At 35.3% G+C, this 24,608-nt stretch overlaps 1 protein-coding gene across 3 annotated transcripts in view; it reads right to left on the bottom strand.

The window, feature by feature from the left end:
* Positions 1–9,586: 9,586 nt before the first annotated feature.
* The window catches only part of LOC134842754 (neuron navigator 2-like), a 70,110-nt gene continuing 55,088 nt past the window's right edge, over positions 9,587–24,608 (bottom strand). For all 3 annotated transcript variants that reach the window (XM_063859235.1, XM_063859233.1, XM_063859234.1), the window contains exons 10-24: positions 18,295–18,543; positions 17,775–17,977; positions 16,078–17,505; positions 15,625–15,798; positions 15,400–15,458; positions 15,109–15,210; positions 14,549–14,986; positions 14,012–14,268; positions 13,492–13,684; positions 12,588–13,094; positions 12,108–12,423; positions 11,638–11,794; positions 11,221–11,397; positions 10,602–10,810; positions 9,587–10,339 (exon numbers count right to left, since the gene is read on the bottom strand). In XM_063859235.1, the coding sequence (XP_063715305.1) occupies positions 9,993–10,339; positions 10,602–10,810; positions 11,221–11,397; positions 11,638–11,794; positions 12,108–12,423; positions 12,588–13,094; positions 13,492–13,684; positions 14,012–14,268; positions 14,549–14,986; positions 15,109–15,210; positions 15,400–15,458; positions 15,625–15,798; positions 16,078–17,505; positions 17,775–17,977; positions 18,295–18,543 (4,816 nt within the window). In that variant the 3' untranslated portion in view covers positions 9,587–9,992. The remainder of the gene's footprint in view (positions 10,340–10,601; positions 10,811–11,220; positions 11,398–11,637; positions 11,795–12,107; positions 12,424–12,587; positions 13,095–13,491; positions 13,685–14,011; positions 14,269–14,548; positions 14,987–15,108; positions 15,211–15,399; positions 15,459–15,624; positions 15,799–16,077; positions 17,506–17,774; positions 17,978–18,294; positions 18,544–24,608) is intronic.

Below are 24,608 nucleotides of genomic sequence, written 5' to 3' on the forward strand. Positions count from 1 at the left end.
TCTATATATACTGGAGAAATGAACAATTAAACTAAAAATTGTCAGAGCTGAAAAAACCTATGAAACCTTGTGATCATAATTTTTTTTCGTTCATTGCGTGAAAACAATTTATTTGAGCACATCTTTTGACAGACTCAATTGAAATAAGCAAACTTGACATCTCATCAAGTACACATAAAGCTCATCTCATCAAAGGAACAAGTATCGTACATTTCGATCCGAAAATACCAGTTAGTACTTAAAATAAGCATTCAATTTTTTGAGAATTGTAATTTTAGATCATATTTTCCCGCAAGGTTTAAAAATTTTGCAAAACTGCGTCAAATGTTTCAATTAGAGCTTTCAAAAGACAGTTTTATTAGTTATTTTTTGAAAATTTCTCAGTAAATTTCTCAGTAAATAATTAGGTACATCACAATGTAATGGCAAAAACTGAGATAAAGGTAACCAGTTTGTTTTGCATTCTTATATAAATTTCTTTCATTTTCTGTTTGTTTTTCTAGTTACCCGCACCGGAGTTCCATGGATAATAATCGATTATAATGGAAAAATGTTGTCTAAAATGTTGTCATTATAATCCATTACTGTGGCAAATTTAGACCACGTAATCGATTATATTGTCATTGTAATCTAATATTTTCGTAAAAACACAATCCATTAAAATCCATTATAATTGATTATAATCCATTTAAAATCTATTATAATGGATTATAACGGATTATAATCTATACATTTTTGCAAAATCAACTGGGGAGGGGGGAGGGGGTAAACTGGGGAGGGGCGAGGAGGGGATATAAAACATAAACCCCCCTCCCCCAAAGTCTGCCAATAAATTACCCCCCATAAAGGGGGGCGAATGCGAATGGCGGTTGTGGTAAACTGGCAGGGAGGTGGTTGGGGGTGGGGGTAAACGGGGGGGGGGGGGGTGTAAACAGGGAGGAAAACACGGGGGGGGGGAAGGAAAACAGGGAAGGGGTAAACGGGGTATATAAGACCAAATTATAAAGATTGAAAAGTGAAATGCAAAATTTCATGAAGCCTAAAAACCTATTGCGTAACAACTGCACTAAACACGAAATTCGATAACTTTGAAAAAAAGTTGTTTTTTTTATGACTAACATCTCGAAAAAATCCATTACAATCGATTATAATCGATTATAATGGATGATTTTGCCTCAAAAACAAGTTTCTTTTTTTTTCAAAATTAATTGATTTTAATCGATTATAATCGATTATATTCGGATTTTATTGATTAAAAAAATAATTTCATTATAATTATTTTTAATCGATTATAATCGATTATTATCGAAATTTATTGAGACAGACCACAAAAATTCAATATAATCAATTATTATCCATGGAACTCCGGTGCGGGTACGTAACTTGTTTTATTCAGCTTAATGGTGAGAGATTATTAGAAAAATTCTCTTGAATGAACAGCAGTATTTGATCAACTCTTTTACAACCTCTGAATCAGAGTTTTTCTAATTTTTTGATTTACAAAGCAAGCTTTAGTTTTGTCAAGTTTTGTTCGAGAAACAATCTTACCCCAACAAAGTTCAGGCATATCAGAAACAATTTACTCACTAATGTCATCGTTAAATCAGTTTAATAATAATTTTTGCACTTGATTACTTAAGCGGATGACTTAAAGGAAGCCTAAGTATTTATTTGAATGTTGCTCAGCAAAAAGTGTGACTTCAAAACTTTTATCAAAACTCGAGTATTCTCTATGTAAAAATTTACACATGGCCTCCAGAATGCAAAAGTCGCCTACTAATTTTTAAAGTAGTTTCATTTAATACTAAACATTCTCTAGGCATCAAATCTTATAAAACAAAACTCTATGGGCAGTTTAAAATTGCGTCGAGCTAATAGTAATAGTGCCTGGTTTCGAGTGCGATAACACAAGGTTGATGCACTAGCTTCGAATTCAAGATTGGACTGTTTGGTAGATTTTTTTTCACAAACGCTTGTTTTGTCACAATTCCACTTTCTGCAACCGAAGTCGCGATTTTGTGTTTTGTTTTGATTTTTAGTTTTTTGCAGCATACTCCTTACATCCAGCGCCAAGTTTTATTTAGCTAATATCACTTTGAAGTTGGATTAAAGTACTAGTTCATACCAACGAGGGCGCTAGCGCAAGTTCTATTCACTAGTTGCGATACCAGTTTTGAACTGTTTGGTAGATGCCATGAACCAAATGGCTTGATTTTTGACTAGGAGTAGCAAAGTAGAACGATGTTATCGCAAACTGAGCACTAATTGGAAATATTCACTCAATTGAATTTTAGTTGTTTTGTTGACATACGTGAAATATATCAACAAGGCTGCTCGTATCAGGGCAAATTCCTGAGTTTTCTGACTGCCATTTACTTGGTCTCGAAAATTTTTACGTCTTGGTAAAACTATATTTTTTTGGCTGATAATTTTAAAATATAAGTGTTACAACTTGAATCATGCGTGGGTTAAATAAAAACCAACTAGTTGCTTATATATAAATTGGAACGTTTTTGTAGTGCGGGATTGTTCGCCGCTGTCAGACTCGTGACAGGTTACTATAAGGGTGTGCACACCTGGCTGGGCCCATGCAGATCAAGACACCAATCCCCTGAGTGACCAGAGTTTTGTAAGATTAATCTGAATAAAAAAACTACCCCGAGCATATATATTACTGATTTTTTTTTCAAAAATAGGATAAAAACGATTCTAAAGAAGTCAAAGCAGTCTATTGTTACTTTATAAATCGTGGTTTTTTATTGCCTCGAAATTTTTTTTAGTATTCAGTTTTGTAGTAACACATAGCATGCACGGAATATTGACCGGATCAGAAATCAATCGAAACTGAATAGAGGCAAATTTCTTGGTTCCATTAATGCTTTAGTAGAGGAAAAAGATATCAAATTGAATTTAAAAAGCTTGTGGTAAAATGGAAAGAAAAGGGAACAGCAAGTTCAATCTAAGGCAATATTTCCCTCGAAGTTTGCTCTAGTTAACGCAACTAAGCTCTCAAATTAAAAATTTTCTTGCTTGCGTTTGCTTGCATTACTCTATTACAAGTTGGAAGACAAGTAAACATGAGTGGCTCGCTGATATATTACAAAAGGTGGTAGGTTCAATTTTGATAGTTGGATCGCTTTTTGTTATACTTCACTCATTGTTTAAAAATTATTTCAGAAGCCAACTTTTTAGGCAAAAGAAGTGTAAAATGTGAATTTTTGAATAGCATTTCATTTGACAGAGTAATTTATTTAGAAAAACTATCTTAGTTTTAGTACAAGTGACTCAAGATGAATTGACTATATTATGCATTTTTAATATATGCATCAAATTTAATATATGCACTATAGTCAAAATTACCACCTATTGTAATATATCACCATTTCAAAGTAATGGTTCCAGGTCTGAGTGTTGGTAGACACATTTCTGCAATCCCAGTCAAAATAGAGCAATCACGTTTGATGAGTGGTAACTGATTTAAAATTTTTAAAAAGTTACTCCTTATTTCGATACCAATCATGCAAAACTTCAGGAGTTGAAACGGTATAATTTGTCTGTTAAATTTTTATCCAAACTCGGTAGTAGTTAAACAAACACAAACTTTTTGAATTAACAAAATACAATTTTTCAGAAATTAGTTTCAGCGCATTTCTGCTGGTTCTAACAAATTTCTGATGAAATTTTGTTGTCTTGGAAATTTGAAAGCAAAAACCAACAATTAAAAGAATGGACGGTTACTGTGCATGATTTGCTTGCATACAGTAATGCTGCTGCATATGTTAATTGCTTGATAACATTAAAAGTCTGTCACCTGTTATGTTATGCAACTATGTGGTCAAAGTTATGTACTGATTTGAGCTCGATACGTTTAATCATCTCAATTTCCTTAAAAAAAATAAAATAAAGTTTTGATACGAATTCGCCATTCTATTTAGAAACCCAAGTTCAATGCTAAGTAGTCAAGAAATCGAAAATTAAGCTAACTAGATACTAAAACAAATCATCATAGACTATCTTGAAATGCAGCTGGAGTTTTATGTCTTAGAAAAGTATAGAATATATGAAAAACAGTTAGTAATTATTTCAACGGCTTTTTTAATAGAAAAGTTGCACCAAACCAAATTTTAAAGCACTGAGTCTAGTACTGAATTTCACAAATTTGATTACCCGCAAATTCAAAAATTAGTTCAAGTTGATTCAATTTTTGTCTTGTGAGTTTTTATGACTGATGAATCATATGATAAAAATAATTATGCCTACTAAACTCGGTGCAACGATTTTAAATGACTTTGAGTCTAGTCAGAACGTATTTTTTATGTTGGGGGTTCAATGTGTTTACTTGATAGCAGTCAAAAGTCTGTGCGGTTTGACCATTGACTAAGATAAAATGAAACATGAAACTTAAATAATAGGTCATTCGCAAAGTCGCATAAAATGGTTATCGTTACATTAAAATTTGTAGAAAAATACATTTGCCAGTGTTACATTATGATATGTAAATATTACTTAAATTTTATCTCTAAAAAATTGAGAGTTTTTACTTAGCAACCAAGTGAGGAATGGTCTCTGATTCGTGTGTATCATCTGCGCGGCTAGCACTTCGAATTATGGATATTTTTAATAGATCCTATAGATGTTAATCAGAACACGGTCAAATGAGTTTTGCTGGGGATTTTGACAATTACCGATAAATAACAAAAAAACATACGAAAAATTTTATCGTCTGATAAAGTTTAAACTTTCCGCGACAATTCTCAAAATTAAAAGCAAAACAAATTTGGCCGTGTTATAATTAAGATCAAAAATATTAACTAATAATTATTAAATTGTCTGAAGTATTAACTGCGTAGATCTACACGAATCAGAGATCATACCTCAGAACTGTGGAAACAAAGCGACGGTTTTCGTGACGACTATTTGAAAGCTAGAAGGCTGAACCTTCTCATCATTTTCAAGACTTGTCATCTATTTTTTTCTTGGAAATTCGAAGGTTACGATGATTTCAAAAACAATCAGTATTTTATACTTGCGTTCATTGACTCTTTTTCAACTCTTTGTTGGCAATGTTTGCGCAATTTCAAGCCTAAAAAATTGTGCAAACATTGCAGACAAGTCTATTGCTGCATTATTGGTGGTTCAAACCCATTTTTCTCAAATTGGGTTATGATTAGACAAAAAGTGAAGTGAACAAAATGTGCTTAGAATTTCCTCAGAATTATTATGGTGTAATTTTTTCTCCGAAATTCTCAACCAAACTTTTACCCCAAAAATGGGTCTTTTTGGCTTTTTTCAAATAATCAAGAATTACGCTGAAACTACTTTGTTAATTGATAAAAAAATTATATCACAAGAAGCGTCTTCTACAGCCCAACAAAGTTTAAGAAGGGTTAAATCTCCAAAAACTAGAATAAGAGAAAATTTTTTTACTTGATAGTCACTAAATGTGATTTTTACTATATAAAACCCAGTATCTCTGTTTAAAAACAAATTTTAAGTTAAATGCTAAGTAGTCAAAAAACCAAAAATTAGGCTTATTAGATACTAAAACAAATCATCATAGACTATCTTGAAACGCAGCTGGAGTTTTATGTCCTATAAATGTATAGAATATATGAAAAATAGTCAGTAATTATTTCAATGGCTTTTTTAATAGAAAAATTGCACCAAACCAAGTTTTAAAGCACTGAGTCTAGTACTGACATTCACAAATTTGATAACCCGTAAATTCAAAAATTAGTTCAATTTGATTCAATTTTTGTCTTGTGAGTTCTTATGACTGATGAAGTCCATGATACAAATAATTATGCCTACTAAACTCGGTGCAACGAGTTTAAATGTCTTTGAGTCTAGTCAGAACGTATTTTTTTTGTTGCAGTTCAATGTGTTTACTTGATAGCAGTCAAAATTCTGTGCCATCTGACCATCGACTAAGATAAAATGAAACATGAAACTTAAATAATAAGTCATTCGCAAAGTCGCATAAAATGGTTATCGTTAAATTAAAATTTGTAGAAAAATACATTTGCCAGTGTTACATTAAGATATGTAAAAATTACTTAAATTTTTTATCGTCTAATAAAATTTAAAAATGTCTGCGTCAATTATCAAAATTAAAAGCAAAACCCATTTGGCCGTGTTATAATTAAGATCAAAATTATTAACTAATAATTACTAAATTGTCTGAAGTATTAGCTGCGTAGATATACACGAATCAGAGACCATACCTCAGAACTGTGGAAACAAAGCGGCGGTTTTCGTGACGACTATTTGAAAGCTAGAAGGCTGAACCTTCTCATCATTTTCAAGACTTGTCATGTATTTTTTTTTTGGAAATTCCAAAATTACGATGTTTTTAAAAACAATCAGTATTTTTTACTTGCGTTCATTGACTCTTTTCCAACTCTTTGCTGGCAATGTTTGCATAATTTCCAGCATAAGAAATTAAATAGCGTCTATTGCTGCTTTTTTGGTGGTTAGTGTTAGTTTAATTCAAGGTCTTTGAAGGACGTAAGAATCGAGGACTTAAAATTAATAGCCTACAGGACAAAGATTTCAATCAAAGACATTGAAAAATAATAAATTTTCGAACAGATGAACGTAATGAAGACTCTTTTCTACAGTGCTGATTTAAATTATCCGGACAAAACGAACAAAACTTTAGTTTTCAAACCCGTTTTCCTCAAATTGGGTTAAGATTAGACAAAAAAATAAGTGAACAAAAGTTGCTTAGAATTTCTTCAGAATTAATTTGGTGTAATTTTTTCTCCGAAATGCTCAACCAAAATTTTACCCTAGAAATGGGTCATTTTGGTTTTTTTCAAGTAATCGAGAATTACGCTGAAACTACTTTGTTAATTGATAAAAAATTATATCATAAAAAGCGTCTTACACAGCCCAACAAAGTTTAAGAAGGGTTAAATATCCAAAAACTAGAATATGAGAACATTTTTTTACTTGATAGTCAATAATTGTGATTTTTACTATATAAAACACAGTATCTCTGTTTAAAAACAAATTTTAAACAATTTGCGCAAGTTTTACCCCTCCTTAAACTTTGTTGGGCTGTGTAAGAGGCTTCTTGTGATATAATTTTCTTATCAATTAACAAAGTATTTTCAGCGTAATTCTTGATTAATTGAAAAAAACCAAAATAACACATTTTTGGGGTAAAATATTGGTTGAGAATTTCGGAGAAAAAATTACACCATATTAATTCTGAGAAAATTTTAAGCAACTTTTGTTCTCTTCATTTTTTGTCTAATCTTAACCCAATTTGACAAAAACGCGTTTGAAAACTCATGTTTTGTTCATTTTGTCCGGGTAATTTAAATCAGCACTGTAGGTCTTAGTGATTTTTTTAGCTAAAAAGCTTTAAATTTGCCCAAGCTCAATTTTGGTTTTCGGCGGTTTGACTTTACATTTTTTTACGATTTCAATCCATTTCTTTTGCTAAAAGGAGAACAATCTTCACTGTCGAACAAAAAAAGTGCCCGATAGTGGAGATTGACGACCAAAATTCACGTAAGCGTAATCAATTTCTAATGTCGAAAGATGATTTTAAGGTTCAGATTTCTCAGCTGAAGTAAAATTATCTGGTGATCCATTTTCTCGAAAAAATTTTACTTTCGCACGGAAATCTGAAATTGAAATCGAAATGTTGGGCAAATTTGCAGTCTCGTTGTGGAGATTGCTCTCTTTTTAAAAATAGAAATGAAGAGAACTCGCAAGAATTTGAAAATCAAACGCGAAAAACCCAAAATTTAGCTTGATTAAATTTTAAAACATTTTTCTTTAAAAAATTAGCTATATTGATGTATGTAACAAAAGACTTTAAACAAGACTTCACTAGAGATGCAATAAAACTTACTATGATTGAAACTATACTAATATAAACAAACACTTGAAAAGAGTCAAGGAATGCAAGTAAACAGAAAAAAACACTGACTTTTTTCTTTTAAAAAAAAACGTATTTTCGAAAATCCAAATAAAAAAATCGATTGCTCGAAAGCTCTATTAATTTTAGAGCAATTGACACCGAGGCGAAGTTGCACTTCACATAAACAAGCAAAAATATGACCGATAGCGCTACTGGGAACAACTGAATGAGTAAAACTTTGAGTCTACAAAATTTCTTAAGTGAAGCACGCCAATTAAGAGTCCATATAATTGCTAAGTGACGCAAGCCAATTATGACCCATTAGCAGTCAATTTGAAAAAAAAAGAAAATTACCAACTAACTTGTCTCAAATTATAGATCGGGCACATTTTAATAGTATACGAAAAAGTTCATTAAAAACATCCGACTCTGCCCAGGTTCGAACCCTCTTATTTTGTTGCTGGTCTACTTCCCTGCCTCTACGCTGCAAATCTATGATACCTTGAAGCTAAAGTGCCATTTTTAATATAACAGTTTGTGTTATAATCCTTAGCATTGGGTGTACTAAATAGCTGGTTTCAAATAAGCACTTTCAAAATGAACACATTTTGTCGCAACAATTGCATCGCAACAATATTGGCGACTTAAGCTGGAAAAAAAAATTCATACTATAACACAAGCTATGCTTGTGTAATGATTGACTTTTTTGATAAAGTTAACCCAATTTGAGAAAAATGGATCAATAGGCAAATTTTAAATTCCGCTGGGAAATCTGGTAATGAAATCCCACTTTCGAAACTAGAAGTCAATCAAGTTTTTCGTGACCTTTACACTTTCGCTGTTCGACAGTGGAGTTTATCTTACTTTTAACGAATGAAATGAACTGAGCTTGAAAAAAAATTAAGTCAAATCACGAAAAAAACAAATTTGAGCCTGAAGAAAGTTTTTTTATTTTCTAAAAAAAACCTCAAAAAATTATCGCGACCGATATAATTGTGAACTACGTTCATCGACTCTAAATAATTTTCACAAAATGAGCACTTTTACTTGCGACTTAAATTGCATCGTAGACTTAAATACATAAGCTTCGAATTAGTAAAACTTTGCTGCGTATCGGATTCGAACCTGCGACCTCCAGATTCGCCAAAGCGATGCAGCAAAATTGCAGGCATCGACCTTAACTGTGCATGTAAAAATTTAAAAAGCATATAGCCACATTATGTAAAAAATATGAATTCAGAAAAATTGAGATATATTGAGTGAGAAAACTTCTGAAATCGAGTTTTTATTATTGTTATGTTGCTTGAAACAAATATCTTTTTTTTTTCGGTTCATTTGGTGATAATAAAAAGCAATAACTGTGTTAACTTATTAATATTCGAAAGCAATCAAAAAGCCGTAAAGGTGCCAACCAAAGTGGCACCAATGTCTGCGACTTAGGTTAGAAACAAAAGAATAGTCGTACTATTACACTACGCTCACTAAAATTCGCCAGTGTAAATAGATGTGTAAGCACACAAAAGAGCAAAGTTGGAGGGAGGGCATCAAAATGTTTTCATTAATTCTGACTTCCTTGAACCACATTCGATTAGCTCCGAACGTATTGCCGAGTGAAATTACAAGAATTAGTGTTTTGAACTTCAGCTAAAGAATATATTCTTTAGATTATACAGCAGGATCGTTTTTTATAACTCAACTGGGCCGAAAAGAACAGCTGAAAATAGTAAATTTGTAATTTTGGATGATGGTCAGCAATATACAAAAATTCAGTGAATTCGATCAAATCAAATCAATAAATGTTAGGATAAACCAATTAAAAAGCAAAGCTGAGAAGCCACAGAAGAAATATTCTGCTGGCTCATCAGAAAAATTAGATTCAAAGAACACTTCAAACTGCTTTTTCTGAAAAATTTAAGCTTCATTAATCTGAAAAAAATTACACAATGATTCGAATGCAACCAAAATTCTGTACAAAGAACTACAAATTAAAGAGGCACAAAAATAGTTTTCATTAGATTCAAGAGTTTAAGTTCAAATTAAATCTGTTCATAATGCTATAACAGTTTTTCCTTGTTGTCAAGAAAATAACTAAATCAAACTATCAATTTTTGTTAGTTTATGAATGATCACTGGTCGGATTTAACGTTCGAATTGAAATCTTGTCAAATCCGACATCTTCTGGTCTGATTCGTGTCAACGCGGGGAAAACTTTACTCGGACTTGGAGCGTGAACTTGTTTGACCCCTTCTGCGATTCCAGCTGAGGAATTGCAAGTCCAGGGGTATGTATCCTCTACAAAAGCCAGAGGGTCTTCCCAGGTAGTTCCTGCTTTTGCACCGTATAGTTGGAGCCCCTCCCGGATAGCCTCGACTAAGTAAGGCGCCAGAGAGAAGTTCCAGAGGTTGTGGAACCAGGATTGGGTCTCAACTGGGTCCATCGGACAGCTCATGAACAGTTGAGGACCTGGAAACACAACTATTTCACACTTTTAAAGAACATCGCTAACAAATCACAAACCCTATTAGAATTAACTAAAGGCAGATTATACTAACAAAGAACTTTAATTTGCTAGAAAACGAAGTGCAAACGTTTGTGTTTTAATCTTACTTCAAAATTCAATCAAAAGGCGTTCCAAATTATAGTCGATTAAGATACATATGAGAATTGGTGTATTTTTTTCGTTTTATAGAAAATATATATAACAGAGGAGCAATGTTTTGCAAACCTAGAGTAACTTCTGCTGAGTTGTAGACTTCTATGATTCTGTTCACATGGTGCCACACTTTAGGAAGCCACTCGACCACTTGCTGCACCTGATGATTCTTCCCTCCGCCTGTGCCTCCACTCCGGTTCTCGAATTCCAACAACTTCCGCCTCAGGAACCGAGACACCAGTCCACTCACTGGCTCATTGTGGTTATTCAATACCACCCACCTAGCAACAAATAAACTAACAGAGTTTTAATCTTATTCAGTAATAAAAAGACGAAGTTTGTGAGAAAAAAAAGATAAAACTGCAAAAAAGAAACGCTTCGAGTGAAAAAAAAACAAAAAACAATTGGTTTTTTTTTGCAACATCACAAATAGGGGATCTAGTTAACACTCTCTCAACCCTTTCAAGAAAAGGAATTGTTAGGAAGATTAAATCAGCGAATTTTTGACCAATCAGAATGCAGCAAATTTGGAGTTTTCTTAAGACAGCTCTAGTGCAAATTTCCTGTCTTTATTTAATTAAAAGGGAGGGAGGGGAGGGTGGGGTTTTGGAATTATTTAGAAGATACTATAGGCGTTGTAAAGTAGACCCCAAATAGGCGTTATTTTGTTCGTATAATCTGAAATGCTGACCTGGGGAACACCTTCTGCAGCTGCGGGTAGCTCTGATTAGGTCTGGATGTCATGGTCACTATTGTGAATACGGGGAGGGTGGATTTGATATTTGCCAAAATGGAGAGTGCCTCCGACATGTGGGATCCAAGCGAGTGGAAGTTCTCAATAAACAACACTTTCTTCGGTATCGAGTCACTAAAAAAAGAGAAGAAAAAGTAAGAATCAAAATTCAATGAAAATTGACTAAGAAGTCAAAAAAATACGAAATTACCTGACTACGCTGGCACCGAAAACCATCAACTTTCTCCTTGAAACTGTTTTTATAATTTATTAAGTCGCGCTCAAATTCTGCTTAATTAATTTTCAATTTAGTATAAAATAATATAAAACTCGCAAGTAATAGAGGCACGCAACAAAAAGTAAAAGTAAACTCACTTCGCTTTGAGCAGATCTTTGACTGTGGTCCTAAGATCTGAGATGTCATCCAAGTCCATGTTTAGACTCTTGATTGGGTTCCCAGGAGAGTCATTCGGATCCGAGCCACTCAGAAGGTGGCTGGTCAACTTCATCGCCACGAAACTCTTTCCAGTTCCTATGAACAAGAACTTTGCTCTTCGAGGTCTAATTTGGATTAGTCATATTAGTCAGAGAAATAATAGTTTCCTTTCTTTTAAAAAAGACAAATAACATAGCTTAAGTTCAAGTACTTGCATCGTTTAGCATTGTCTATATCATCAGGGGAGGATCTAGTAATTTTTTGAGGGAGATTTTGAAATTTTTTCGAGTTGGGAAGGGGGGGTGGTGTCGAATTTAGACTTTTTCTAACATTTTCATATAATTTTTGGAAACAAAAGCTTTGTTAAGGAATTTATTTTCTGTGTCTATGAAAACAGATCCTCTCTTACCAGGCGGTCCGATGAAAACAAGTTTCTTGAACTCCACCCATTGATTGAAGTATCGCAACATGTGTGGCTTAGGGACACATGTATCGAACACCAGGTTGTCACAGCACTCCTCCCCTCTGCCTCTCAGATGAAGCGTGATTGATGACGACGATGAGCAGGAGGATGATGTATTAGTGGTTTGATCTCTCGAAGTGGGGACAGATTCTGAGCTTCCCTTGAAGAAGTCAAATGGTGACTGAGACATGACTTCGTTGGTGGGAGTAGTAGGGACCTCGGATCCTGTTTGGTTTTGTTTAGAGCCCAAAGGTCGAACCATCTAAAGGAAAAAAATTACAAATATCAGGAAAGCAGCACAAAAAGTAATTCAATCAAAATGATTCAGCAGGAATCTGAAAGTTTTCAATGACAAACAAAGAAGTTTTTTTTATAGAGTGCATCGATTTTAAGGCTTTTCACTGGGCAAAGAAAACTTTGTCTTACCTTTTTCCCAGAGCTCCAGCACTTGATCGAATCTGCGTTCAGCCCCAGTTGACTAGAGTCTACTCTTGACATGTAGTCACAGAACACTCTTTGGACTCCTAGATCTACCATCGTCCACTGTGTATTAGGAGTGATACCCACACTTCCCACGTAGTATGCACTGGCATGCGGTTCCAGAGAGTCGCAAGGGTTGCCGATCAGCAACTTCACCCGCACTACCCTCAAGTTGGATGGGTCTATGTGGGGGTGTCCAGGAGCTGCATTTGCAATAGAGTCCAAGTTAGCCGGGGATACGGAGTGGTCCAAAAGTAGACTTAGACAAAGGTCGCTGTTGGAGTGCTGCAGGTCGCTGGCACTGCATGACTCACTGGAGGAGTGTCTACATGCGGAAGAGGAGGCACAGTTGGATGATGTTATAGACGATGCTGAGGGTGAGCATCTCGACTCGGATCCTTCTGCATGATTGGCCAGTTTCTCGTTTTCGTTGCGCAACAAATCCAACTCATTCTGGAAAACAAAATTTGCTAACTTACAACACACAATAGTCATCTGACTATCCGTAAAACTATTGATATTAACCGCAAGACTTTTTTCGCTGAAAATAATAAAAAAGCAAGATGACGGTGTTTTTAGTAAAATAACTCAATCATCGCTATTTTGCCGCAATTTACTCATTTCAGTTAGCATTGTTCGTAGTGTTCAACTTTCATTTTGAGATTTATAGCAAACGAATCTTAAATTAAAAATGCCCGATTGTTTTGAAATTTGACAAGTATTATTCAATTCTAGATCCACTTGGTCTTCATATTTAGCCTTGAAAATCAATGCTTCGTGCACAAAATCTTTTTTTTTTGTTGATGATAGGGAAAACGGACAAAAATCTGATTCCGATTACGCTGATTACCTTTAAAGTGGCCATTTCGTCCTTCATCTGGTCTATCTGGTGTGCAGATGAGAGGAACTGGAGCTTGGACTCTGTCAGTCTCTTCTCATTCTCCACCAGTTGTTGTCGCAGAGCCACTTGGCCATCCCGGGTGGTTCCTCCCATTTTCCCACTGCTGTCCATGACTGAAGACATTGCCGCAGAGGACTTTTGTCTGGAAACAAACACGAATTAAAAAAATTTTTAAGTATTATTCCGAAATTACTTTTTACATCTTTAACCTTCAAACTTAAAATCATGTTTTATCTTTGGCTAATATATTGTTCATTGCTGCGATAATAATATGAGATTACTTTTAATTTTTCAAGAAGAAATGTTGGCCAGAAATATGTGCTACGTTTCTGAACAAATTGAGTCAGCAAAAAATGGTGTCAAAAAATTCCAAGAAAGGTCAATCTTTTAAATATTTTTACAAGCATTTTTGAGGCAGATTAGCATTTTCGAGGTGAATTAGAAGCTATGTAACGAGCTAAGCCCCAACCTGGGAAGAGAAGCCGATTCAATGAGAGGCGTAGCGACGACACTTGCGTGCAGCGGAGTCAGAATCTTCTGCTGACTGTGTTCAGATGAGGGTGTAGAGAAGGGATGAGTCACGTGGGGGGAGTGGAAGGGGGAGGAGGGCTGGGTGGGGGAGTCACATTCGGCATCCGAAGCACACGCACTACTCATTTGTCCCCCCGCCAGATTGTTCAATCCGTGGGCACTCTTCTTGCGGCCCAGTTTGAAAGTGCTCCTCAGCTGAGAAAAAGTAATAGTTTATATTTAGAAAAAAAAACAGCTTCAAATGTCTGAACAGCAGTGCTAATGATAGCGAGTCTAAACAGAGATAGTTGATATGTTGATTTCAGGAACCATTTTTTGCAAGTGCAAAGTATTTGGAAAATTCTAAGCGTTAAATTGAAATCAGGACGTTTCTAAATCTTTTGCCAAGAGAATGAATAATCACTAAGAGCAATGCTCATCAAATAATCTTGTGCACGTGAACAGAAATGGAAGGAAAACATTTCGTCAAACTAACCCAATTCTTCTTAGCTTTCTTATCGCTCAATTTGTCCCCACTATTTCCCGCAGAAAGTACACAGCTTGGACTGGATGTCTGCTCTCTTGTCAGTCCCATATCTTCACAATGACTCTTCTCCGATTCATCTCTTAGATGAGGAGATCCTTCCTGTCCTGTTTCTAACGTCGAAGTCTCAGATGACAGAAAGCAACCTGCGTCGAGAGAATTGGCTCTCTGATGGTTCTCTCGTTTCGAAATAGCACTCACTGTTGGTTCTCTTAACTCTTTCTGGCTGGAACTGAGAACTTCTGGTTTTTGATTGACCTTCAACTCTTCGATGAGATTCTTGAGGTTCTCGATTTCGTTGGCTGTGGTTTCGCTTCCATCCGGGAATATGTTGGACAGCTTCTGGTTGAGGTTGCTCAGGGTTTTCTCGAAACTAGCCACGGTTTGTGCCTGCGAAAATTGGGTACTATTTTACTATACAGCTACTATTTGTCAGCATAAACACGAGGGAGCCACACTCGGAATATTAGAAACTTATAAGTTGAAAACTGGGGAATAGCTTGAGGACTTACATTGCAAATGATGTGAGTTGTGAGCCTGTTCACTTTCTCATTGGACATTAGGAGTTCGTTCTTCAGTCTGCGAATCGTCTCTGCCATGTTTTGACCATCGAACTGAAGCAATTCAACATCATCCCGATTAATTACTCTATCCAAAACATTACATAACTTCATGCATTCTCAAAATTGAAAGGATTTTAGTAGATGTACATCATAACTAAAACACGGAAAAATCAAGATTTTCACTCAAATACGTCTAGGCTTTTATGAAATAAGCTCAGAAGAAGAAGAATGTGGACTTACGTGTGATGATTCGAATGAAGAAGCCGAGTTGAGGGAGACATTTGAGCCACAGAAGAAGTCTGAAACAAGATGCAAAGTGATAAAATCATTTAACTAAAAACTTTATTATCGTTCAACCGAGATTCTAATAAAAATAAGTTTTCCTTGCAACATATTTTATTTATTGAGTATAAAGAATTTAAAGAGAGCCTTAAATAGTAAATGCTTCTTAGCATGGATACTCACTGTCGCTGCATCCTAGACTGGCTAGTTCACCCAGTGGATTGCACGAGTTCAGAGTCAGTTCCGGGGGCAGACCAGAAGAAGATGCTGCTACTCCCCTGTGATGTGAGCTAGATTGACCGGAGGATGCGGCTTGGAACAAACCACTGGAGCTGCCGCTGCGAGAGTGCTTCATACCTACAGAAAAACACAGAATAAACTACAATTTCTGTTTATTTTTAATATTTTGAAAATACAAATCATCCTCCGTTCAATATTTTGGAACAAAACCTAGCACTCAGTAATTCATGTTAAATTTTGCAAAAAAAGTAGCTCACAATCTTCGGTTAATTGACAAGATATGAATTTATTTGAAGACATGCTAAACAAAATTTAAACTCTCGATATCAGAATTCAATTATTCAAAAAAATCAACTTGCGCTGCCTTGACCTGGCTTTTAAAATTATTACACTGACCTAAAACTGGAGTATTCATTGCAGAAGCACTGTAGTTGAATATTCTCGAGTTGCAATCGGACATTGCACTTAGTCTATTGCTGTTTGTATCCACTGTCAGACTGTTCTGATTATTCACTACACCACTACATGTTGACACACCAGAGGGAGAAATACTGGATCCTGAACCTGCTGCTTTGTTTAGCAGCTCCTGGGTTAGGGGTAACTGGTTGTACTGCTTGTTACTCCTGGATCCATCAGAGTTCTGACTTCCTGGTGAAATCGAATTCAGCAAAGCAAACTTCTCCATCGTGTTCTCAATCTGGCTATCAATTCTCGCATTAATTCGTCCACTTTTCGATCTGGACATTGTTGCACTGGCTCCTATACTTCCGTAGTCACTTTGAGTATCTATGTTGTGAGGATTCGCTAGACGGTCTCTTAGGTTCCTGATGTCCATAAGAGCGAATGATGACTCCAGGTACTCGCTGCCGGCACTGGGCTTCCGAGGCGCTTGCTGCTGATTCGCTAGTTGCATTTGAGCAGCTCTAGTTTCAAGCATTTTTCTGAGATTCGCCTGCCCGTAATCTCGCTTCCCAGAGAGGTCCTCGGTGTCAGAGAAGCAATGCTTGTCATTTGTTCCAGTCATGATTGAGGAACTCCTTTGTGAAGCCATACTTGCCGTTTCCCATTCAACGTCTGATTCTGCATGCATCATTGCAGCTGTCTTCTTACCAGGAGAAACATTGGATCTCTGCTGGTTGAAAGTCGAGACTCCGGAACCATTCTGCCTTTGAGTTGTCAAGTTTTGAAGATTTTGTCTGTTAGTTATCATTTGGCTTGGGCTCCCAATAGGAACCATGTGACTGTTTATCGCCTGGTTCCGACTGTGGAGAACTGTTAGAGATTCGTTTGAATTAACCAGTTCCGAGTTCTGGAAACTTCCTCCCGAGTGACGCTGACAGTCGTCGGATCTCGCGTCCTCGTGTTCCTCTGAAACCACACTGCTAACGCTGCTTAGCCTGAATACATTGCCTCTAATCTGGCCAGTCAAAGGCTGTTGTTGTTGTTGCTGTTGTTGATTCATAATATTATCTGCGTTCATTTTGGCATCCGGCTTCGAAAACGCAGAGCTGTTATCTGTATTTTGACTAACTTTTATTTCCTCGCCAGTTAGCGCTGGTTGCACTATCTTCTGATTGGGACATCGTTTAATAGTAGCATTTGAGGACTTGTTCGAAGACATCTGAGGCGATGATTCGGACGAAGAATACATGTTAGAGTCTTCGTTTGTCTTTTCGCAGCTTATGTTTGCCATATCAGTTAGCCGACTGTCAACTCTGTTCGGCTTTTGTGGTTGGACTATGGCCGTCTTTTTCGCAGCTCGCATTGAATGTCCCGTCGTTGGCACTTGAACCGCAGCTGGGATCACTTCGCTTCTCGACACTCCTAACAGAAAGATTGAATCAGTACAATGCACGAAGGGTCAATGCACGAAGGGGGTATATTGTATACTGCCATCTGCATTTTATTTAAGTTACACAACTAAACCAATCTCGATATAACAAACTATTTTAGCGAACCTATTTAATCTCTTCTTTAGCATCATTTTTTTTTGAAAAAAAAAAACAACATTTTTCTCTTCAGCATCATTTTTTTGAAAAAAAAAAACAATTTTATCTTCTTCAGCATCGTTTTTCAAATAATTTTTTTCTGACCTTCAGCACTGATGGTCTTTGAGTTGATGTTTGCGGGTGACGTGTGAGCACTGGTGTTGCTGTTGTTTGTGGTGTTGTTGTTTGAAGCGGTGTTGTTGTGTTTGGATCTGTCGAGGGGTGAGGTGATGTTGGCGGAGATGTCGCTGCTGAGGTCATTCACAAGGTCACTGATGTTAGAGGTCACAGAGTCCACGTCCCCCTCGCTATAAAAACAAAACAAGTCACACTTAGAATATTTATACCGTCGATTCATTAAATTTATGATTTTAGATGTTCTTTTTTGATCGTGTCGTGTAGGCCATGACTCATCTGCCTCAAAATTAAAACAATAAATGTTGAGAAAATTAAGAAACATGCATTATATATATCTATTTATTTACAAAAAACTAAACAATCGCTGCTTGTAACAGTTCAAAGGCTACTTAAACCAGCTTTTTAAAACCAAAAATGAGATTCGCTGCTACGAATAAGAGTGTATTTGATCCCAAAAGGTTCGAATTATTGATAGAAAACTACTCACCTGTCCGATTCTGCCAATTTGATATCAGATCTGAGAAGACAGTCTTTAATAGCCGAAATTCCATCTCTGAACACTCTCTGCTCATGACTCATACCGCTTTCCATTTCTCCCCCTGTCCCTCCTAAGGCGGGGGGCAGAATTGGGACATTTCTCATCCTATCCATAGCATGTGCATCTCCTCCTTCACTCATGTATCCACTGCCATGATGTCCATACATAGGGCCACGATGTCCATAGCTGTTGGTGTCTCTGTGAACAATCGGACTAATGAACGATTTTGATCTACTCAAGTGTATGTCACAACTTCTGTCTATAGTTTGGTAGTTAACCATTGGCAATGGCCTATTACCAGTTTTGTTATAACTAAAACTATTACTAGAAGGCAAAGGCTGATAATTGTAAGAGGAAGAAGGCTGATCATAACATGGCGTCGATAAGGGTCTATCTTTGCGATAAGGGTTAGAAAGTTCGCCTCCCTCAAAAGAATTCGTAGAGCCAATGTTTGTCGCGCCTCGAGTATCTTTTGAACTCGAAAAACTACTTGTTCGGGAGTGTGTATATTCTCTGCTCGAATTATGTTGAGATACAAATTGTGGTTGTCGAGCAGGTACAGGAGGTACGTTTTCAGATAATTGGCTATTTTTAGGAGTGGAAAAACTTTGATTCCGCTTCAAAACGGGCCGACTGAATTGACCTGAAATGCTGTCGTAATGAACGTAAGCCGAACTCGGCGATACGTTTTGGGCATAATTATACGGCACAAACTGCTGATAATAACTCCGCTGAGAGCCGTTTGAATAACTATTTGTATTCATGATTTACCTTTTTTAAGGTCGATAATTTAGAAAAGGAAAACAGACGATTAAGAAGTAAGTAAGGAAAAATAGAAAATCTTGACGTTTACATTAATCCCAGCGAGGTTTAATCAATTGTTCTCCACGGCTTGTTTTATGGTTGAGGATGAAAGGTGAACTTAATTCTAAGCATTTTTCCCTTCCTCTGTAAATTGTTAAGCTTAAAAACGAGAACACACCTTTTAAAACGTTCTAAATGGTAACACGATTCAACAGAATACAAGACGCCGTCGGTAATTGATTTTTTTTCTATTTGCTATAAAAAGCAAATATCAAGGCAGGATTGAATTGGCGGAACATGCATGAGTACATTGTACATACCAAAAAGAAAAACAAATAACCTACATACAATCTGCTAACAAGATTAAGACAAGACGTAGGTAGAATAAAGAATTTAGCACTTTTTTCACCAAAAAAGATCTTAAAAGGTAATATAAACAAATGTTGATGTCGATCAATTGTTTTTCATCTAATCTTTTAATGACTTGTGATTTCAAAATAACGCGGCCAAAATCTGTTATTATCGCAAAAAAAATCAGTTATCCATTTTATTTTAATGAAAAATTTCAAAGTAAGTAGTCTTGTCTTTTTGTAGTTCCAACAACAACATTATATTTTTAAATCAATAAAATAACCAAGAAATCGGCGTTACTTTCTCGCGAGTTGTTAAATTTTGAAATTGCCTCTCGACTCGACCCAGAAAAACGAAAGGAGTTGTAAAATATTTTGCGGTAGACTAGATTCGACTGTCAGTCACCTGAGTTTATAATTATAAGTTATAACCAGCGCAAAGAGTCGCAAAACGTTATAGTCCCACATGATTTGAAAAGACAAAGAAAGTAAATTTAAGACCTGGTTTTCTCTAATATGTCTTGTTTAGTCCAGACTTTTACTAGAAGTGAGCCGGGGACGGGGGGACTTTGTCTGTCGAATTGTTTACTATTTAGCTAAAAGTTTGTTCGAAATAAGGTCACAGAGTCAAAATCACGACAATTTAATTCTCAACTTGAGTAACTAACAATTTATAAGCAGCCATTAAAATATAAATTTGCAAATTTTCAGAATAAAAAATAATTTTAGGAAAATGGGAGCAATTCTTTCCACTAGCGGATAACAGATCAAAAGTTAAAACTCAGATAACAAATGGCAGGCAGGTCAAAATCATATATTTTCGTTCTCGTTGTAGGATCAGATTTTGTTAAGAATCGACCATATAAAAATGAGACAAGTTGATTCAAGTCGACAAACGAACTAAAAAATGGACTCCAATTGAACACAATACTTTACTCAGAAATTAATGTTGCCTCTAACCAGAGCTCAACTAAGACGGCACCGTGTTGAAAAAAGTTAACCGATCAAACGAATTTTTGTATAACTTTGTATTATTGAGCTCAAGTTTATGGTATAAATAATCGCTCTATTGCGGTAAACAAAAATCGGCGGAAGCGTCTCTTATCGTATGCAGTCTCTTGCAGGCGTATTTTGAGTGTATAATGGTAGTAAAATTTTCATTGATGCTGTTTTTAACAGAATGAATCACCGTTTGGTCGGTTGCTTAAAAATTACTTTCAATTTTTGTTTCGCGTATAACGACTTTTCAGGAACACAAAAACAGCACGCTGTAAATACTGCAGAGATAAAAGAGTCTAATTTTGCAGCAGCAGATTGTTTACCAAATAGGAGAGAGTATGAAATTATTTTTTCAAAGCTAATGCAACAAAAGGGGAAAGAACACAGACAGTAGCGTAAAAATTACTCTTAACATCAAGTCTAATAGAATTTTTTCCATTATGTAGTCTCAAAATCTAATAAACTTGAGCAACTTATGACAGTCTAAGAAGGGGAGTAGTAATGATGTTTGGAATAATCTTATGTAATTACTCACTGGCGCACCTTTAAGCCAATACATTCCTGTCAATCCAGTTAGTCACCAATGATAGATATCAAGAAATACCATTTCTTTACATACCCGAGATAAGTAAGATAAATTCAAGGCCGATGGACAAAAGGAAGTTTATTTTAGCTCGACATCAATCGAAAGGGTGTCATAAGGTGATATTAAACTGCAAAGGTAATCGTTTTGAAATTTAGAGACAAGCAAAGCAAACTTATCAGGAAAAAAAAACAAGCGAGAGTACTGGTTCAATGTGCTGTAAAGCAAACATAGCCTACAGATGGTTGGAAGAGCGTAAAAAACTTAAGGAAACGCACAAAAAATTGATAAATCTTTTGATTATTTTCCAATTATCGAGATCGAAGTGAAAATTGTATCACGCTTAAGTTCTTTGAATTTTAATTCAAGAATTGTTTATGATTGACATTTTTTCTTTAAATTTTCGCATTTAGAGAATACTGGAGCAATTGATAATTTTTTTTATTCCGCTGGAAATTCAGAAAATTAAATTCCGAAAACTCGGAAAATTAAAGGAAATGAACTGATCTGAAAAAAGGACTTGACCGTTTCTCGAAAATGAGTTCATTCTGTTTTCGATTTCCCATGTTTAACATAAAGAAGAGCGCCAGAACGTTTTTGCCTAAAAAATTTCATTTTGTTCAAACTTTCAAACGGATTCGAAAACAATTGCGGATTTTTTGTGAAGGTAGGAAATTATGGGCTTCAAAAACTGAAAGTGAATGGCTTAATGATCCGTAGAAAATGACAACTTACACATTTAACTAACATAAAATGAATGACATTTCAAGAAAGGGAACGTCGTTTTCCTGTCAAAAGGCACTGCCTGAGCAGCTCAGAGACAATTTTACTTGACATCGAGAATAAACATTTTAAAAACGATTTTTTTTTCAACTGTTTTTAAAGCAATTTTTTTTTTCAAGTAAATTGAAAAAGTTTTTTTTTTTGCCTTAGAACGTTTATTCTCGATATTAAGTAAAGATTGTCTCAAGATCCAGAGCTTGTCAGGCAGTGCCTTTTGACAGGCATGTCTCGGGTAAATCTAATCAAACTCGAAAACAAACCTTCGTCCTAATCAGTGGTCGGAACAAAAAAGAAAATTGAAATGTTGAAAAGAAAAAAAGTGCAGATGTACTTCGCGTACTAAAGCGATCAGAAACAAACAATTGGACACAAATTTTATCGGTTCTTTGAAAAACGTACATTGCTTATAAATGGCACGAAACATTACTTTTTCACAGAGGCGAAGCTGCGCTTCGCAAACACTTGCGAGAACACGACCAAAAAGCAGCTCTATCAAGTGAAATAAAAAAAGAAATAAGCCTCAAACTAGCAAAACCTCGGCTACAAGTAGGATTCGAATCTGCGACATTGCAATTTTGTCTCTGGCACTAACCACTCAGCCACGGATGCTTAAATTCCCCGAAAACTAGCCACTAATAACGAAGCTACATATGCTAATAAACTGCCAATTCGATGCCGCAAAAGGGACACCTAATACAAAAAGACACAATTTTGCATGTAATAAACTGGAACGCATAAAGCCAAATTTTGTATAAATTATGCATTTCAAAAAAATTGCGAGATACATTGAGTTGGAAAATTTCTGAAATCAAGCTTTTTATCATAGTACTGCTGTTTGAAACAAATAACTTTTTTCGTTTCATTTGATGAATTAAAAATGCATCAACTGTGTGCCACCAAAAGTAGCACTTTTATTTGCGACTCAGGTTGGAAAAAAAGAAGGCTCGTACTAATACAATCGCTTCGCAAGTGTAAAAACATTGCGAATTAAGTTGCACATATGCCTTGAATCATCACTGACCTAGATTGTCGATTGATTTTCATTCTAAATTTTCTAACATCAGTAGGTTAGAAAACTTGATTAATAGTTGAAAGTTTTATACACAGTGTAAAGCAGCACTTTGCCAAAACACGTAGAAAAAATCAATAAGCTGTAGCTCTTCAATCAAATTCACGAAAAAAAACGAAGTCCTTGAATTAAACCTTGATAATTTATCATAAATCTTAGCAGCAATTTTAATACGTTTTAATTCAGCGGACATACGCTCACGTTATTGAAAATTGCTACGTACTGAATACAAACGTGAGACTTGCAAACAAAAAACAAGGTTGTTTGTATATAACACAAGCGCTAAAGAAGCTCAAAAGCAATACATTGGAAATATTTTCAATTTATTTTCAAATTCGGGAAAACAGAAAAATTGAAACTAAACCATAATCTGCAAATTGCAGATCCGATAAAGCGGTTTTAAGACAGCAAAAAGACAAAGACAAGATTTCGTTATGTAACACAAAACTACGCTAACGCTCCGTTTGTGTTCAAGTCAAATTTACAAAAAAAGCTCGACTGAAATGTTTGTCAAACTTTTTTTCAAATGTTTGTTATTAGACGAATCAGGATTTCAGTAACTCAAGACAAATCGCTCCATTTACTACTTTTCTAAAAATATGTCTAAGAAGAAGAAAAATCTTGGAACTCAACTATCTGCACCAATACATTATGAGACAATACCAATACGAAATTTAAATAAGTGTGAAAAAATCCAACCCATGATTAAAGCCCGGGCTGTGCTAGCAACTCAGTCGGCAAATGATTATCCGAAAATTTCCAACAAAGTACAAACTAACGAAACCTAGCCGAACTTAAAACCTTGAATTTTTCTTCTCTCACATCGGAACTTGTTTAGAACATATGTCAAAAGATTATGAAATGATTACCTGATTACGTTAGACAAGTTAAAATAATTAGTGAATCGAGGTATAAAAAAAACAACGAATTCAGAAAACGAATCTACAAAACAAAACTACTTTCTGAACAGAAAATTTCAGAAAACAAACTATTGAATTTACCACAAACAGCTATAAAGTCATATTTTGAAAAATTTACTAATTATCAGTTTTGATACTTTTTTTTCTAATTCGAGAAAACTCGGATTTCATTTTGCGCCTCTTTTGATTCATAATATTAAACTCACAGTCATAAAAAACGGGGAGCGTTACTACATGCTATTTTTCATTCTACTTATATAAATTTTCCTTGCGAAATTCAATATTGAAATGAAATTGGAAAGCGAGCTCGAAGTTCAAAGGGCAAAAAGAACAAATGAGCATAAGCCAACAACCATGAACAAAAAGCGAGGCAAAAATTGCGACACAACAAAAACCTTGCATTGCAAACTAGTCAATAGAAAAATGGACGTCAAAAAATTAGGTTACAAAATTACTGTGTTGAAAAAACTACATCAACAAAATTTTCATAAGTTCGTCTCGTTTTATGTTCGATTTGAGGAAAACAGCAGTCATTTAAGCATTCGGAATCATTTATTGAGCGTTTAGGCCTCAACCCTCCTCAAATACGCAAAACCATAAGAAACTATTCTCGCATTATGAAGCGGCGAAACCGATCAAAACATGAAAAAGCCGATTAAAAACCGTACTAATTTAGTAGGCAATTGAAGAACATAGCCAACTGACCGTTAGAAAAAAAAGCGAGCAATGAAACTTAAACAAAAACTGACTTGTTT

Source organism: Symsagittifera roscoffensis, chromosome 3 (assembly GCF_963678635.1).
Source record: "Symsagittifera roscoffensis chromosome 3, txSymRosc1.1, whole genome shotgun sequence".
Taxonomy (NCBI): domain Eukaryota; kingdom Metazoa; phylum Xenacoelomorpha; order Acoela; family Convolutidae; genus Symsagittifera; species Symsagittifera roscoffensis.